Source organism: Hypanus sabinus, chromosome 2 (genome assembly GCF_030144855.1).
Source record: "Hypanus sabinus isolate sHypSab1 chromosome 2, sHypSab1.hap1, whole genome shotgun sequence".
Lineage (NCBI taxonomy): Eukaryota > Metazoa > Chordata > Chondrichthyes > Myliobatiformes > Dasyatidae > Hypanus > Hypanus sabinus.
In genome coordinates this window covers 53,503,614-53,521,882 of record NC_082707.1, presented here as the reverse complement: position 1 = coordinate 53,521,882, position 18,269 = coordinate 53,503,614, and the positions used below count along the sequence as shown (strand labels likewise).

Sequence of the window (18,269 nt, the reverse complement as noted above, 5' to 3'; positions counted from 1 at the left end):
TATTGTTTCCTGATCGGAAGACTCCATTATTCTTCTATTATTTCTATCTGCTTCCTCCCCCCCCCCCCCCCATTATTTTCTATTCCACTTGTGCAATGTGCAGATAGAGTGAGGTAAGCCTCTTGCAGTGTCAGTCCTCAGGGTCTGTGTGTCTGTGAGCCATCAAGCTTGAACACCTGATGTGCTACATAAGCCCTGCGCAGTTCCATCATTCATTTTGTTTCTACATTGGCAAACAGCCATGCTGGAGTTTGCGTTTTTAGTCTGGTAAACAGGCATGTGTTCATGATAGTTCACTTTAGCCCATGATTTGTGATTGGGATCAATTAGAAATGGTTTCAGATCTTCTTGACTGGTACCAGCTCTGTAGGGTCCCTCTTTATCAAATTGCACATGGAGAAGTCCAGTGCTGCAGGACCATTTCATTATTCTCTATTACAAGGCAAAAGGTAGCAAAAATGCATGTCGTCCCTGCTCTTCACCTCCCAAATTCAATAACCTCCTAGGAGCCTGCAATTGATGAATGTATGCCTTTCACCTTGCACCTTCTGTGTGGTCTACAGCAAGTTAGTCACAATTTTAGTGTAATGTGAGTAGTATTTCACACATTTTAAATCTGGGTCAGAAAGAGGTTAATAGTGAAGGTGAATTTTATTGTGACTAGTTGTTTGAAAGATACACATGAATTGCTAATTGTTATACAAAGTAGGATTTTCATTCTGCACTGTGCTCCAGACCATTGAGTCAAATGCAATTTGCTTAATTGGTGTTTTCTATCCTGATGCTGGTTTTAAGTAATGCCTTTAGAAGGAGGGGGTTGAGAAAAAGAGACAGTAAAGGGGAATGTAAATGGGAGCTTCAGAGTTCTCATTCCAACATGAGGAGCAGCATGATACTGTAGGGGTGACTATCGTGCTATTACAGTTCCTCTGCTGTCTGTAAGGAATTTGTACATTCTCCTTATGATCATGTGGATTTCCTCTATGTGCTCTGGTTTCCTCCCACATTTCAAAGACGTAAGGGTTAGGGTTAGTGTATTTGACAAATAAAGCTATTCTTTAAATACAACTACAAATTACAAGAAAAACAGAATTAACATATTGTTTTGGCGAGATTACTCTGGAAGAACCTTTAACTGTGACACTTAATATAAATTCAGGTTCCAATTATACAACATACCTTGTACTTAAGTTTATTTAGAGCAATTGGATATAAGACTTTCAAGAATATGCAAAGTATAATATGGATCACAAAATTAGTGAAATGGAGCATGTTAGATGTCTGTTGATCATTTTTGGGTTTTGGGAAGGTTTAAGAGTTTGTGTTTAAAATAAGAATAATCATTTCAATTCAATGTCAAGTTTCTGAAAGCTTGAAAGTTTGCTCAGTGTCCATCACAATGAGAGTAATAGCAGCAGCTTCTTCTCAGGAAGCGTGCCTTAGAACAACACTTGCCTGCTGAGAATTTCTATTGAGTCCTTTCAGAAAAATTGCAGTTACTGCTCCCAGGTGTAATATCTTATGGACATTAAATGGAAACGATGAGTAGAAACCTAACAACTCCGGACACTGTGGTAACACAGTGTTCCAGGTTCTGTAGCCAGTGTTTTCCTCAAATAACACACTCTGGGAACTTGCTGAATAATTTTTCTGCATGGGTAGCAAAACAGACTAAGGCTAAGATGCTGAATGAAGTTAATATTTACTTGCTTTTCTCCAGGGAGAAATATTAGATAAAATGTACTTAAGTTGCACTAGTTTCCAAGACTGAAAGCTGATTATTCTTGAAGTGAATCTGAAATAGTGACTACATCAGCATGTAGTTGAATGGAACGCATTTACACTCAGTAGCAACTTTATTCGATATAGCTGTACACCTCATTAATCCAAATATTTAATCAGCCAATTATGTGGCAGCAACTCAGTGCATAAAAGCATGCAGACATGGTCAAGAGGTTCAGTTGTCGTTCAGACCAAACATCAGAATGGGGAAGAAATGTGATCTAAATTACCTTGACCATGCAATGATTGTTGGTGCCAGACAGGGTGGATTGAGTATCTCAGAAACTGCTGATCTTCTGGGATTTCATGCACAACAGTCTCTTGAGTTTACAGAGAATGTTTCAAAACATTGAAACATCCAGTGAGCAGCAGTTCTGTGGATTAAAATACTATTTTAATGTGAGAGGTCAGACCACTTCCTGCACCTAATAAAGTGGTCACTGAATGTACATTGTGATTTAAATTCTGTGACTATAACCATAAACTGATGAGAGGCCACATCTTCCAGCTAGATCCTGAAGAATCTCTGTAGCAGACAGCTTTCCTGTCTTTGTAGTAATTGACTTCATTCTGACTGAAGTCAAGGCATACAGGTATCAACGAGAAAGTCTGTCCATTAAGAGGGGAAGGAAAATCTAATTCTGGCACAAGTAAACAGTTGCATGCAATTGGCCCATTGCACTTTTATTAACTTTGCATATTGCTTATGGTATCTGCTTGTTTTTATTTTTTGTTAAATTGTTTATGTGGAAAATGCTTGTATTTGAAGACATAGTGAATGAATGTTTTTTGACTCCATTTCTTCAGATTTCATTTCTATTGCCTGTATCTTAGGAACTGGAATATTGGGTAAGTCTACTTCATTTTCAGCTACAGTATCAATGAAGTATATAACCCTGCATCTAATACTGTTTTATGTATTTGACTTGAATTTCAAACAAAACTTTGAAAACATCTTGGGCACTTCTGTTAAGTTAACTTCAAGGTGGTGATGTTGTGTATAAATATTCCTATCAACGTTATTAAAACCAATAGACCTGTAAGCAAGCTGCATCAACTTGTGTGATAGGCACTGAACAATCTTAGCATTTATAATGATCTGTGTTCAAAAATAAATAGAAAGTAATAGAGATGCTAGGATTATTTTGTGCAGCTGATAGCAATCCAACAAGTATTCAAGGGATACAAAGTATGGCCAGGCAATGGTTTCAATTAAACTCTTTCATTCTGTGAAATTATATTAGGTCATTAGAACTCCCCATTAAACCCTAGACACCCCTTTGTCTTTGTTTGATATTTCTGAAGTACTGATGGAGTGGTTTGCCATTTTTAGTGCTAAATACCATAAGAGACAAGAACTGTAACAGCCAATAGACAATGCCGTAAGGAAGAAGCGGGCAAACACAAATGGCAGTATAACAATTGGCAGGAACTTCAAGAGTAAAATGTAAAATTAAGTAACAATTTGAGTGGAACCTAATGGCCTCTGGTAAAGAAACTATACATTAATATGAGTAGAGTATTGTGGGTGAGCTGCAAATTTTGTAACATTATAAAATGAAAAAGTTAACTAGACGTGTATATTTGCTGCCCTGCATGGTGTTTTCATTTTGGCATGATATCAAGTTGTTAAATTTATTCAGTGCATACGAATGTCTAATTGATTATGTACTTAAATTTTATTCTTAACCAGGAGCTATTTATTTATTCAAACCAATTTAGAATTTATTTCATATAGTCACTGATTTAATTATTCATCAAAACCAAAAGGTGGCAGATTTATTTACCTGATGATTCATGTAGTAAATTATTTAATAGCTGCCTGTAGTCTGTCAGGGTTTATTTAAAGTAATTGCTTTGGAAAAAAAAGTTAATGAGGTTAGTGTGGGGAAGAAATTCTCTGCATGAGCATTTCTTCTAATAAATGAAATTAAACTAAGGAAGGATTTACCACTGAAGTTTTGAGGTAGAGGTAGAACCAGGCATAAATGGGTACTTTGAGCTTTCATTGTATATGAGATAAATGCTTCTGACAGTACTCATCTAAACAATGATCAGACTTGCACTTCTGGAGTAACAGTTAAGCGCATCTACTTGCCAAACTTTATTATAAGGTGTTGAATTTTGCCTGCAGCAAATGCTTTCCTTGTATGGTGGGGTCGCTGAAGACTGGAGCACTCAATATCAATTGGCCTTCATGGTCAAAGAACCTTGTTACTGGCAGAAGGCTAGCATTAAACACCTGGAGGTGATAAAAGAAAGTGTGTTGAACTGAACCTATGTTCAGATGATTATGAAATCGAAGAATAAGCTCTTTGTGTTGAGACAGATTTTGGAGATCCAGTTGTTAGTGTCATCACCGATAATAATGCACGCTCTCTTATGACTCAAACATAATTTGTTTCACTTGTGCACAAGAACAACATTGTCCTTGTCACCCACACTGTTCCGAAGCCAGGACAGAAAACTGCTATTTTTATACAGAATTGTCTTATCAGTTGTGAATATTGACCATTTGATAAAGTATTTAACTTTGAATTCTTTACTTGCGAGATCAATCGCCATTCGCAACAGAGGTGTTAAAAGTCAATTGAAACTTCAGGTTGATAACGGATGATATTTTGAAGTTAGTAAGCAATTGTCTCTTCGTTGTCAGCTGTGTTTCACTTTCTTCTGTTATTCCTGTCTTGTCTGACAACAGCAAGCACCCCCTGCTGCGTAAAGCAAAGCTATGTTCTTACAGATTGATTGCACACTGCCACAGTCACTCTGCAGTAAACAAGATTGGCTCCGGCATTATTATTTCAAAGGTCTCCCTTGTTCAAGTTCAAGTTTAATTGTCATTCAACCATACATGAATACAGCTAAATGAAAAACAGTGTTCCTCCAGGGCCAAGGTGCAAAATACAATACTAACATTCATACACAGCATAAGGCACATATAGCTCTTATAAGATAGCCCCAAACATACAGTCACACAAAAAAATGAATACAGCCCAAGTCCCTGGGTCCATGGATGTTGTTGGAAAGAACAAGCCCGCAGCAGTCTGCAAATGAACGCAGTCCAGCTTGACTTCCAAGCAAACACTGGAGAGTAGGTCCTGCACCGATGCCAGCAAGGACACCACCTCTGCCGTCGCCTCTCCTGGGCAGCTGCAACAGGTAACACTACCGCATGCCTGGATTTGACTGCACACCAACTCAGTCATCTTTGCCTGGATGTTGTTTTAAACCTTTGCAATACCGCAACTTCCACACTCCTCCTTCCTTGTCCTGTCGAGGACAACTAAATCTTACTGAATTTCAATAGTGCAGAGTCTCAAACTCCATGACAGTTTCATCACGGACTGTTGGCTGCTGATATCAGGGACATCCATATAACATTCCTGACTAATAACGGCACAAGTACCACCTCTCATGGACAACAGAATGTCAAGTGCTGGTCGATTTTGAGGGCTGTGTAGTGCAGATTGCCATCTTTTCAGCAGGAAAGTCATTGATAGTCTGGTTCTTGTCATGACGCGGTAAGGCTGTGTTAGGTGCCAGTTTCTTCAGCAATGTTCATGCATGATAATGCTATCACAGGCCTTTCTGGCAGGTTCCCAGAACAGGAACACGACAATTCAGAAATGCTTGGTCTCTAGTTGGCCCTCTGCCATCTGATTTCTAAATGGACATTGAGCCCATGAACATTACCTCACTACTTTTTTATTGCACAACTTAATTTAACTTAACCATTTAATAGACATATATAGACTGTAATTCAGTTTTTTTTCTCTTACATTTATCATGTATTTCATTTTACTGCTGCCATAAAGTTAACAAATTTCATGACATATGCTGGTGATATTAAACCTGATACTGATTCCATAGTCACTAGAATATCACTTCAATTCATAATCTCTCTCTCTACGTCTTCTTGCAGCTGCACAAAGTAGGATGTAGAGAGGAGAAGAGTGAGCAGCTGGTTCATCTATGGTACTACGCTGGGTAGATAACAGCACCCTCTCCATGGCCTTGGTTCAGGGCTAAGGTCTCAGTTTAGAAGGAGTACCTCTGACAGTCAGTGATAAACCTATTGGCAGCAGACTCGTTAAGTACTGTTAATGGGATTCGGAGTGTCACCAGTAGTAAGGACATTGCATGTACTATTATCTATATCTATTCCTGTCCCTTGATGATTACTTCACCCTTATTATCAGAGCAGTGGGGGTAATGCAGTCACTGTAAGCAGGTTCTTCCCATCCCTCAAAACAGTTTTATTGGCAAATGTTATTCTGAAGGGCATTGCAGAATCCTGCTCCCTTTACAATTTTAGATTTGTGATCAGAATAAAAAACAGCAACAAACTCCCAAATTCAGGGGTATAGGCCACATTGGCAATCCACCTAAGAAACATTTAAGCCCTCTAGAGCACACCTAACAACCTATCTGTTTGTACATGACACATATTCATAACTAAGGAAAAGAAAAGTATTAGGAGTATTAGTATTGTGAGATACTTCCGCAAATGGATGTCCAGATTACCCAAAACTTGTAATGCATTGTGATTACTTAAGGTAAATAACAAAGATCAAGAGTTCAGTTCATCAGTCCTTCTCCTCAACATTCCTCTGGCCACGTGTTCACTGAACTGGTGGCACTGCTGCTTAATGTGCAAGCCATGTATCCGTGTCGGCTTTCCTGGGCCTTTAAAGCATTTAGCAGCACTTGGAATGGACCTTGCCAGCAGAGCTCCAGGCAGTTCTTTCACCAGTAGATTCTCATCGGTACCCAGTCTTCTGGTTAGTAAATGGGGTACTCTACAGCCAGCACTATCTTCTTGGCTTTAAGTACCTGTTGATGGAAACTTTTCTTATGTTAGTACTATACAATAATGCAACATATTCCCACTCATGGTATGGATATCCATCTGTTTAATTAAAAAGGGAAGGGTGTATGGGACGTTCTATAAATATCCCAGGTGGAGCTAAACCTGTTATGCAGTTTGGAGCACAGTCCGTTGTCATGAGGGACAGTGGAAGCACCTCTGGCCACTTCAGCTCAGTCTCGTCACACAATTTAGCTAACCTGCAGTTCAGGGCCCTACCTTATCTTTCAGCGGCCTGTAAGATTGAGGGTGGTAGAGGCAGGTGAAATGATGCTTATTCTATTTGGATTTCATCAATTCATAACTTTACCAGTAAAGTGAGGACCGTTGTCACCTGAGATTCTCTCAGGGATCCCAAACCTAGGAATAAATTCTCATAATAAAAATTATCAGTAGTTGCAGCATCATCTCTCTGAGTTGAATAAGCTCTTACTTGTAGAGATAATAAATAAAATGAGTGCAAAATCACAGCCTGTGCATTTAGGTAACTGCATAAAGTTTATTTGGAGATTTCATCACATACCCCATGACCGGGTTAAAGAACCAGCAGAAATGGAGAACGCATTGGAGTCTGGTATTGCTATAAACTAATAGTGTTTATTAGTAAACTACGCAATACAGTACTATAAATGCAGATATCTTAAACAGGTTAGCAATGATATATGAACGTAAGTGTGGAAATAGGATAACCAAGCTTCTTCAAGTCTAGGGGTAAATGAATCCAGTCTTACGATGATATGTAAGAAAGCTCAGTTCAATGCATGAGGTTGCTGTTGTTGGTAAGAGAGAGAGATTTGTAATCCAAAGGTATATGTTGTGAGAAGGCAATTATGTCAATATTCCAAAATAACAATAGCAGTAGGTTTTATCTCTGTAGTTGTTCCACTCCATACATGAAGTATCACTGACAATGATCTTCAATGAATATCCTTTCAACACAAGTGGTACCACACCCGGATTCAGCTACGAGACATCCCAAAATGGTGGCCACAGGATACTCAAACAGAATCCACGTATGGATTATCACCAACAGTAGCTTATCACTGAGGTACCATCTTCAAGTGGTAAAACTACCAACCCAGGCAAGGATTATCACACACAGGTAGTTTCCACACAAGGTTACCCAACCACACAACGTGACAGCCACTTATCCAGTTCCATGACATACGAAATAACTCCAACAGTGATTTGCCACAGGGGTGCCTTTCTTCAGTGAACTACCACATCCAAACAAGGGTAACACACAAGTAGTAATCACAAAGGTTTCCCCTCCACCAGAGAACCCACTCCTGTGGATTAACTACGTGACAGTCACACCTTCGTATTCGAATGGAACTCAAACGTACCCTTACGGGCTACAGAGGTGAGAGTCCAAACAGTGACCTCTTTGTCACTAGGTTTCTTCTGTTTCAAGCCACCTTCTCCCCTCTTCTCTTCCTTTAAAGTCACCGTGACCACAAACAAAGGTGACCATTCTTCAATGGTAGAGCTATCAACCCAGGCCAGGATTGGACACACAAATAACTCCCTACCGGTCACACCTTTTCTGCACTGCAAGAGCTGCTGATCGATTTCCCTGAATCGATCCTCCAAATACCCACCTTCCTGTGGGCACAACAAGCTCATCCAGTGTCCAAAACCATGTGCCTGTCTGTGTAACAGTGGACCTGGTTTTTATCTCCACATGTTGGACACCAGCTGTCCATCAACCTGCTCCGACCTCCTTTCTTTGCAAGAACTTTGCAAGCAGGCAAGTGTCCTTGGAAAGGTAAACAACTTGTAGAGAAACCATAACACCCATCTTTCGAGTGGTTTCTGTCTCTCTCTCTCTCTCTCTCTCACTGCGTTGGACGCCTCCCTCTCTCTCTTTGTAACAGCTCAAACAGTGTCCAAAAGCCTGTCTCATTCCTCCGACATTTTAAAGTGATTGTCCACAGAAAATATGAATCCTAAGGGTACATAACAATTTACAAATAGCCTCCTGGGGGTTTGCCCAGTAGCGGCAGATACCAGCAATGTCTGATGGGACTATGTCTCCGGCAAATCATACTGTTGTCTCTGTTTTTCTTGTTGAGGTTTTTGATTACACTCATCATCCTTTATAGTCTTGCACATAATGTGCTTTAGTCCATAAAGTCTGTTCGGCTCTAATGCATCAGACTGTCATTAAAGAATTTGAAAAGTATTGGCAGCCTGATCACACTGGAGCACTACGTGGCCATAAAGATCTGCTGTTGCAAAGGAGGCATCTCGTTTGTTCCCTCTAGTTATTTCATCCTTCCCATTAGTGTGAGCTACGTAGTTGAAAACAACAATCGCAAGTAATTGAAAGGCTAGATAAAGGTTCATTGTTCCCCATGCTTGATCAGAGTTCCAAAGAGGTGAGAAACCTATATAGCTTCCAGAATTGTCCATTGGCGTGTCCTTCTCCCAAGGCATAATGTGATTCAGAGTAAACGTTTACAGCAGCACCAGTTGTAAGGCTGGAAGCATTTGTTAAGGTAAGAAAGTCATCTACTTGAATAGGAGGGAAGGTATGAGGGGTGATATGAGGTGGAGGAGTAACCGAAGAAAATGATGCACAGGCTTACATCAGGTGTCATTTTACAATGGGCAGAATTAAAATTGTACAAGTTAAGTACAGTTTGGGAATGGATTATTTAAGGTAAAGTGTGATGCTTTTGGCAATGAAGATGGAAACTGTTATCAAAGTTCAAAGATTCATTTATTATCAAAGTATACAAATCTGTAGCAACTGCGTGATGCTGTTGTGTCAACATGGACCAGAGTCTTTAAGGAATGCTTCCACTACCTTGTTGAATCCATGCCATGAAGAATTTGTACTGTTCTGGTGGCAGTGGTGGTGATGGAGGTCCTACCCAGTACTAGAAGTGTATACCTAATAAAGTGGCCACTGGCTCAGCTTCGGCTTTGATACACCTCTATCGTGTCATGCTTTGATCTCCTATGTTCAAGTGAGTAAAATTCAAAGTACATTTTATTATCAAATTTATATAAAATAATGTGGCCAAACAAGAAACCTGAAAGAACCCAAATTAAAAAAAGACCAACAACAAATGCACAAATCAAATAGTGTAAACAATAAAGCAAGCATCTGCATTCCGAACTAAATTGAGTCCTAGTCTATGCAAATTCTCATTGTAACTCTGGCTCCCAAAACCGGGCAACATCTTTTCTGCACTCTTTCTAGTTTAATAAAATTTTTCTTGTAACAGGATGACCAACAATGTGCAGGAGACAAATTGACAATACAATACTCACTCTGAGGAAAATGAACACAATTATGACACTAGGAATCAGGAATGATTTATTTATGATGTGGGAAATGCAGTCTTCAAGTAAGAGGGTTGGAAAAATATGTTGCAAGATTGACTTTACTCATCACTTGACCCAGCACAAGATTCGTTGTTGTGTATCATCTCAATTGCTGTTCCAGTAGAGCATAGCCTTTGATTTTAAAGCCCATCACAGCTTGTATCATTACATTCAAAGAAAATAGTATGATTGTTAGTTCTTGCTTATTTCAATTGTTTGATTGAACCCATGAATAAATTTATATTCAGTTATTATTTTTGGGTTTGTTTTAGTAAGCCATTTGGGTAAAATGGATCAACTGAAAAAGTTTGAAAATCACTTATCGGAGAAATAAACAATATTTATGTTAAAAATCAAAGAAAAATAACTTTAATGACCTTGGCATATATAAGGAATGAAAACAAGAATAATTTTGATGGCCCTGGTATACAATATATTGAAGTTGTTCTACATTGCGTTGAATGAATTGCCATAACTTGAATGAGACAGATAACTCAAGTGGCTAGGTTGGTTCAGATCTATTAAATTAATTTGCACCAGTAAATTGGAAGTTAGAGGTAATGATGGCAGTGGTTAATAACCAGACTGTTTTAGACTTAAAAAGCTGTAAAGTTCAATTTAAATATGCACTCAGTAGACAGACATACTTTATTCAGATTCAGTTTGTTGTCATTTAGAAACCACAAATGCAATGCAGTTAAAAAATGAGACAATGTTCCTCCAGAATGATATCACAAAAGTACATGACAAAATGGACTACACCAGAAAATCCACATAACTTTTGGCAATCCCCAATCCAGAGTCTAGAGAGGCTGCTGCGTATTAATATCGCGCTATACCATCTTAGCGCATTCCCCGGAAGGGAGCTCCAAATCCACCAGACAAACAAGACCAAAAACCAAAGCTAAAGCTACAAGACCTGCACAAAACCACATAGTTACAACAGTGCAAGCAATAGCATAATTGATTAAAAAAGAACAGACCATGGGTACAGTAAAAATAGTCCAAAGATTTTAAAAGACTATAAGTTCGAAAGAAACCACCACACAGTCTCCACAAGTCCTTAGGGTCCCGATAGACTCGCCATCCCACGCAGGCGGCAGAAGGGAATACCCCCGCTATGGACTTCCATGGCGCCGCCCGACTCAGCCTCGCAGACGCAGCACACACCGAAAGTGACCTGACCACAGCGGACTCCGAGTCCGTCGAACCTCTGAGCCTCCGGCACAGCTTCTTCGAGCACCAATCTCTGCTGAGCATATTATTGATCCTGAGGGAAATTGGGTTTCATTACAGTTGCACCAACCAAGAATAGAATATAGAAATATAGCAAAATAAAAACAGAAATAATTAAATAATGATAAGTAAATTATGCCAAGTGAACAAAGTAGCCACTTTGTTCGGTGCTCCTGTATACCTTGTTAATGCAAATATCTAATTAGCCAATCTTGTGGTAGCAACTTAATGCACAAAAAGCATGCAGGACATGTTGCAGACTCAAGGGGCCGAATGGTCTACTTCTGCACCTATTGTCTATTGTCTATTGACGTGGTTCAGTAATTGTTCAGGCCAAGCTTCAGAATGGGAAAGAAATGTGATCTGAGTGACTTTACTGTTGGTGCCAGATGGAGTGGTTTGATTATCTCAGAAACTGCTGACCAGAGATTTTCACACACAATTTACACAGTTTACAGAGAATGGTGCAAAAATCAAACATCATCAAGTTAGCAGTAGTTCTATGGGTGAAAATGCCTTGTTAATGAGAGAGGTCAGAGGAGAATGGCCAGACTGCTTCATCCTGATAGGAAGCTGACAGGTACTCAGATAACCATGCGCTACCACAATGGTGTGCAGAAGAGCATTTCTGAACACACAACACATCAGACTTGAAGACTGCAGTAGCAGAAGGCCACACACATACACAGTGGCCATTTTATTAGGTACAGGAGGTGCCTAATAAAGTGGCCACTGAGTGTATGACCCTGTGCCTTTCATTTCTGTGTATGTCACATTGAATCCCATTGGACGTTTTTATAAAGTAAATATATTTTATCTGAAGATTTTTATATTTTTTGTTGTTTTCAAATTTTCTTACTCAAATTGGATTATTTGGAGTAGTTTAAGAAAGAAGATCTAGAAAACACTAGGCAGTCATTGAGCCATCCAGCATAGGAATGGGCCCCATAGCTACTGAATCTGCAATGGTCATCGAGCACCCATTTACACTATCATGCCTTATTCTCTTCAATTCTTCCCATCAACTCTGCCCCACTCCAGCTCCCAGATTTTACCACTCACTGGTACACTAGGTGAAATTTACAGTGCCTGATTAACCTAACCAAACATTTTCTGGATATGGGATAAATCTGGATCACATGCAGTCACAGGGAGAAAGCACAAACTCCACCCAGGCAACAACAAGGACCTGGATGAACTCAAATTGCTGGAGATGCACCATTGAACTACACCATCAAACTGTTGTGTGAAGGTATTCTACAATATTGGATCTGATTCTCTGTGAAATGGCAGATGGGAAGGAAATGACAGAGAAGTACTGATAATCTGTAAGATACTTGTTCAGAGATCCTAGTCATTCAGCATCAGAGTTTTCTTTCATATGCTTTAAACTCATTTGGTTCATTGAAAAAATTATTATCCTACTGTGTGACATCTTTTATTTAAAAAAATTATAAGTTTGCCAGCAGTGAATTATTGAAGGTGCCAGACTAGCATAGTTGTAATGTATAGTAAAGCCTTTCGCAAATCTAAGTAAATTACTGCTAATGTTCATTTGTCTTTAATAAAAAATTTTCTTTAAGCTTCAGCCTAATGAGTGGTTTACTCTCCGGCTTCCAAAAACAATATGATATAACTAGTAGGTTTTTCAGTCAATTGGCATTTTCACAAATCGCTAAGATATGGCTCAGGAAAAGTAAGTTATAATTTCATCAATAATGCCTTACCTGCTGAAAGGGTCTTTAAGCTGTGAAGCCACAGAGTGAAACCAATTGCCTCAATTATCTCTTCTGTAACAAGATTGTGAAAGAGTGGCTGTTTTGTATAGGAATCTTTTGGAGCAGGTTTCATGGTCCATATTTTACTATCAATATTCCCATCAATATTAAACTTGGAAAATAATGAGTTTTTAAGAATTGAAGCATTTTTCAAGGATGTCTCTGCTTCAGATTATATGAATGCAGGGAACAAAATAAAAATCTGTGCTTCCATGTTATTTTTGTCATGCACAGAGGGACAGACTGAAATTGTAGAGGTTTTGTCTTAGGGAAAATAGGTTTTGCTGTTGCATTTTCTGAAAATGTTGCAGTCTAGGTTAGATAAGTATTCTTCACAAGTAGAAGCAAAATGGGTTGGGTTCTACAACAGTAGTCAGTCATCTCCCAGAGTACCATTTGGGCATCAGAGAAAGAATCTACCTAATGCGTCATATCTCCAAAGGTCATAGCAAGATGCTTTCAGTCCAAATAAAAAGCTTTTTAGAACTGTTTTTGTAAGTCACTTGAGAAATAATATTCACTTTTTATTTTAACTATCATCTATGCTTGAAGAAAATGCTTGAAACTTGCTTATAGAAATTCAGGGTGAGAGTGGGTCAAGAATTTATAAATCATCTTAAATCAGAAGAGTACTTAGTGTATGGTTGGATGGGGGACGGATGGGGGACTGATATGGGACAAGGGAGGGAGAGCCTGTTTTAAAGATGCATCAACACGTACAAACAAGCTGGATGAACTCAGCAGGTCAGGCAGCATCCATTGAGATGAACAGTCAACGTTTCGGGCCGAGACTCTTCATCAGGACTGAAGAAGGAGGGGGCAGGGGCCCTATAAAGAAGATGGGGGAGGGTGGAAGGTGCCAGGTGAAAAACCAATCAGAGGAATGATTTAAGGGGTGGGAAAGGGGAAGCAGGGAGGGGATAGGAAGGAGAGGTGAAGAAGGAATGTAAGAGGAAAGTACTATGGGTAGTAGAAGAAGGCAGAATCATGAGAGAGGTGATAGGCAGCTAGAAGAGGAGACAGAGTGAAAGTGGGATGGAGGAAGGGAGAGGGAGGGAATTACCGGAAGTTGGAAAATTCGATGTTCATACCGAGGGGCTGACGGTATATGAGGTGTTGCTCCTCCAAACTAAGTTTGGCCTCATCACAGCAGTAGAGGAGGCCATGTATGGACATAAACGAATGGAAATGTAGCCCGAAACGTTGACTGTTCATTTAACGGATGCTGCCCGACCTGCTGAGTTCATCCAGCTTGTTTGTACGTGTTGATTTGACCATAGCATCTGCAGTGTACTTTGTGTTAAAGATGCATGTTAGATTCTGATGAAACAAATAATTGCTTGATAATATAGTCGGTGCGTATTTAGCAGCCTGGTAATGAAGTGAATATACTGGTTTACAGTGAGGATTGCTTTGAAAAATTGTCTAGTATTTGAGAAGACTGCAGGATGGTCAGTTAACAGTTTCCATTTTTGTCCTCTCCCAAGCCCCCCATTCTCTCTTCTTCCTTCAGCAATAGCCTCTTATAAAACCTCACATCCTACTCTTCACAATTTCCTTCACCCCAGAGACTTTTTCTCCCTCTTCCAGTCCTAAATAATATTCTCAAGGTTGTGACTTTCACCACCTGACCTCTAATTGGCTGCTAACTTTGGAACAGAGGTGGGGATCAAAGAAAAACATGATGAAGTCATGCTAAATTCACCTGGGTCCCTAGGTCAGCTGGAAATATTCTCTCCCACCTTCCCCACTACAATGCTGGTTCCACTTTGCATGACTAATTATTGAGATACTTATCCATTAGAGATTGAATGTTTCTTTATATATTTATTTGTTATGTTTGGTTAGTAAATTTGTAGGTGACGCAAACTGGAGGAGTTGTTGAAGATGAAAGCTCTCAAAAGAAATCAGCTAGGTTTTAGGGTGGAGAAATGGCAGATGCAGTTTCATCTTGGCAAATATTTTGGGACAAAATATAAGAGGACTGTATCCAATAAAGACAAGACCCTTTGGAGCATTAATATACAGATTGATACCAGTAGAAGTCATAATACAAGTGAATGGGGCTGGTAGAAAAGGCGTATGACGGCTTGTCTTCATTGCTTGGGGCATTGAGGATAAAACTTGGGAAGTCATGTTCTAGCTGTTCTAAAAGAATAAAACAACTTTGATGAAGGGCCTTGATGAAGGGTCTCGGCCCAAAACTTTGACAGTGCTTCTCCTCTTAGATGCTGCCTGTCCTGCTGTGTTCCACCAGCATTCTCTGTGTGTTGTTAAAACAACTTTAGGTTAGGCCACAAGTGGAGTGTTGTGCTGTACAGTCGGAAGGAAGTGGGGGATTTGGAGAGAGTACAGAAGGTGTTCACAAGGATGTTGCTTGAAATCAGAATCAGGTTTATTATCAATGAGATATGTTGTGAAATTTGTTTGTGGGAGCAGTATAGTACAATACATAAATTCAGTAGGTTACAATAAGAAATATGGGGATTGTCCACCTTGTCAGACAATGACAGGAAACCTGTGTGGGAGAGTTTTTAAAGAGGAAAAGCCATTGCACTGGGGCATTTCCACTCTTTCAAGCTCAGACGTCCAGGTCAGGTAGTATGAACAAGTATCACAAACTGGGGTTTTCATTGGTTACTGTGGATGACCATGACACCTTTCATGCCATGTCATGTCCTTTGCTCTCCACGGAGTGTTGCTGTACCATCTTCCTAGCCATTGGATTTCACTGTGGATCTCATCTGCCCAGTCCGCTGGAGCTGAGTTCACATGCCTGGACAGGCATGACTCTACCTCACCGGGGTATGAGGCTGCCTGTCGAAGCAATGTACCAGTGTGTGGCTGCTGTAGCAAGCAAACAGCTACCTGGAGCCACAGGTGAGGGCTGGGTGTCTGGTGAGGACCAAAGGTGAATGAGCTGCCCTGGAATGGACATGACAAGCCCCTTCACCAGAGGTACTTACCCTCCCTGGACACCACGTACACACTTATATGATATATAATCATAAAAAAATCATATAGTCCAAAAAGATGTTGAAGTAATGAGGATGTGTGCATGGAGCATTGTTAACTCTAATGGTGAAGGGAATGAAGCTGTTCCTAAAACACCGAGGGTGCGTCTTCAGAATAGGAGAGTATTAGTTGCAAGGAGAGAGTGGACAAACTTGATTGCTTTCTCTGGAGGAATGGAAGTTGAGAGAAGACATGATAGAAGCACATAATTTTATGTGAGGCATAGTGTAGATAGGATGGGTAATCAGAGCTATTTTCCCATGATGGAACTATCAAATACTGGAGGGGCATTAGTTTAGGATGAGGAGGGAAAATTTAAAAAGTGATCTGCAAGGCAAATTTTTTTCCTCACAATTTCCTGACACTGTAGGTGCCTTGAACACACACAACAGGGGTGGAGATGGAAGCAAACACAAGAGCAAAATTTAAGAGGCATTTAGATAGATGAGTAGAGGGGAGCAAACCATGTGCAGACAGGTGGGATTAGTTTAATTTTATATCATGATTGTAATAGACCCTGGTGGGCTGAAAGGCCATTTTTGTGTTGCACTTCTCTACGTTCTGTGTTCTCTTGTTACAGGGTTGCCTGGTAAAGTGGCACATGCAGGACTGCAACCTTTTTTGGTATCATTCATAATTGGATTTTTTATGCAGGTAGGTAATCCAGGAAGATGTACTGCAAATAATTGACAGTGAAATTATAGTGGTTAATGCATCCTAGCCTAAATATTATTCATCACCAAAGGAAGTAACATTTTATTCATCATGTCAGCGGTAACCGATAATGTTGCTGGTTATATTTTTCATTTAAGCTTTGAACTAAGCCATGCTGATAAAACTAACTTGAATGTGTTTAACTGAAGCATAGTTAAGATAATTGAATGTAATTGGTATAAGTTCCATTCAAAAGTTTCCAAGTTACAAATCTGAATGTTAATTTTACTGTTAATGGTGATAACTGCAATGGATTGGTTTTTGGAATTGTGGTAGGTAAGTCAAATTCCCCTCGTGTCCAGGTCCAGTCTTTTATTTCATCATCAAACTCACCGAGGCTTTAATTTCTGCCCCAATCTTTAATAACCAGCTACATCTTCTCCCAAGCTCTGACCTCCAATCACAAGCTACTGTACTGTTCCTGGCAACTGGCCCTGCCAGACTGACTCTTCCTCCCTGAATCCAGCTTCGCTCATTCAGGTGCTTTGGAGCTGCCTTTGGCCTTTTGAGCTTTTAAGTGATCCACTCTTTTTTAAAAAAAATTGCTTTGTAGATTGCTCATCGAGGTATTCATTTGAGATCCTTATTTCTAATGCATTTAGTGTAGAGGTTAAAATGAATTAGTGGCATGGGAGCTTTTACCATGTTGGATTCTATCCTTGCTTTATCCTAGTGGAAAATATCCAACTGACCAGACTTGTTCAACCATTTTATTTTACAGGTGTTGTTAATTTATCTTTTCGTTGACCTGTTGCAACGATGTCATTCAGCTCAGTTAGAGGAGGCTGTGAAGGTGAGCAAGTGTTCTCTGTCTTGCACAATGCTTTCCATTAGAAAGCATTCGCTAAATGAAATATGTTTAAATATTCCAGTACTATAACTGCATTTATATCTGAGAAACTACATTTCAACTGGAAATTCTGATAAGAAATTTGCATATTTCTACAAAGGCTGGAGAAACTTTTTGAGGAAAAAATACCTTCATTATTAAAGTATACTTTTTGGACTAAAAGTTGACTTGCTGTTATTATTCGGATTCAATGCTGTATATTCAGATTTTGAGCAGTTAATATTTAGATTTTAGCATCAATTTCATTTTTAATTTCCTGAGTAAACTTAAGCAATATATGTTTATACTGCACCTGCTGTCAGGAATGGTACTGCATGCACTTCCTTCAGAGAAGCTAAGTTTCATAGTTCAGATATTACAGAAAATTCACACTAACTTTGTGATTAATATTTTGATCTGAACTTTATAACTTAATCGTGTCTTAAGGAAATGGATATGTAAATAATGTTGCAGCATTCAAGGAGAACAACACATGCAAGCTAATGTGCTCGGTTGATTAAACCAGACAGGCACAGTCGTCAGCCAGGCTGTTGCCACAGCAACAGTGGCTGAGCTATTTTGTGTAGCAGAAAGGTAAAACCTTTATTGTAAAATTCACATTGCTATATTTGGTACTGAGCCACTAAGAATCAACATTGATGACTTGATGATATTTATTTAAAGTATTGTCCTCTTGGGAAGTTCATGT

The 18,269-nt window shown here is 39.4% G+C and overlaps 1 protein-coding gene across 1 annotated transcript in view; it reads left to right on the top strand.

Annotated features, from left to right (window-relative positions):
• Nucleotides 1-18,269, top strand: part of si:ch211-51h4.2 (uncharacterized) — a 422,439-nt gene that overhangs the window by 25,377 nt on the left and 378,793 nt on the right. The window contains exons 2-4 of the mRNA XM_059946111.1: nt 2,590-2,631; nt 16,598-16,671; nt 17,453-17,524. Coding sequence (XP_059802094.1) covers nt 2,590-2,631; nt 16,598-16,671; nt 17,453-17,524 — 188 coding nt within the window. The remainder of the gene's footprint in view (nt 1-2,589; nt 2,632-16,597; nt 16,672-17,452; nt 17,525-18,269) is intronic.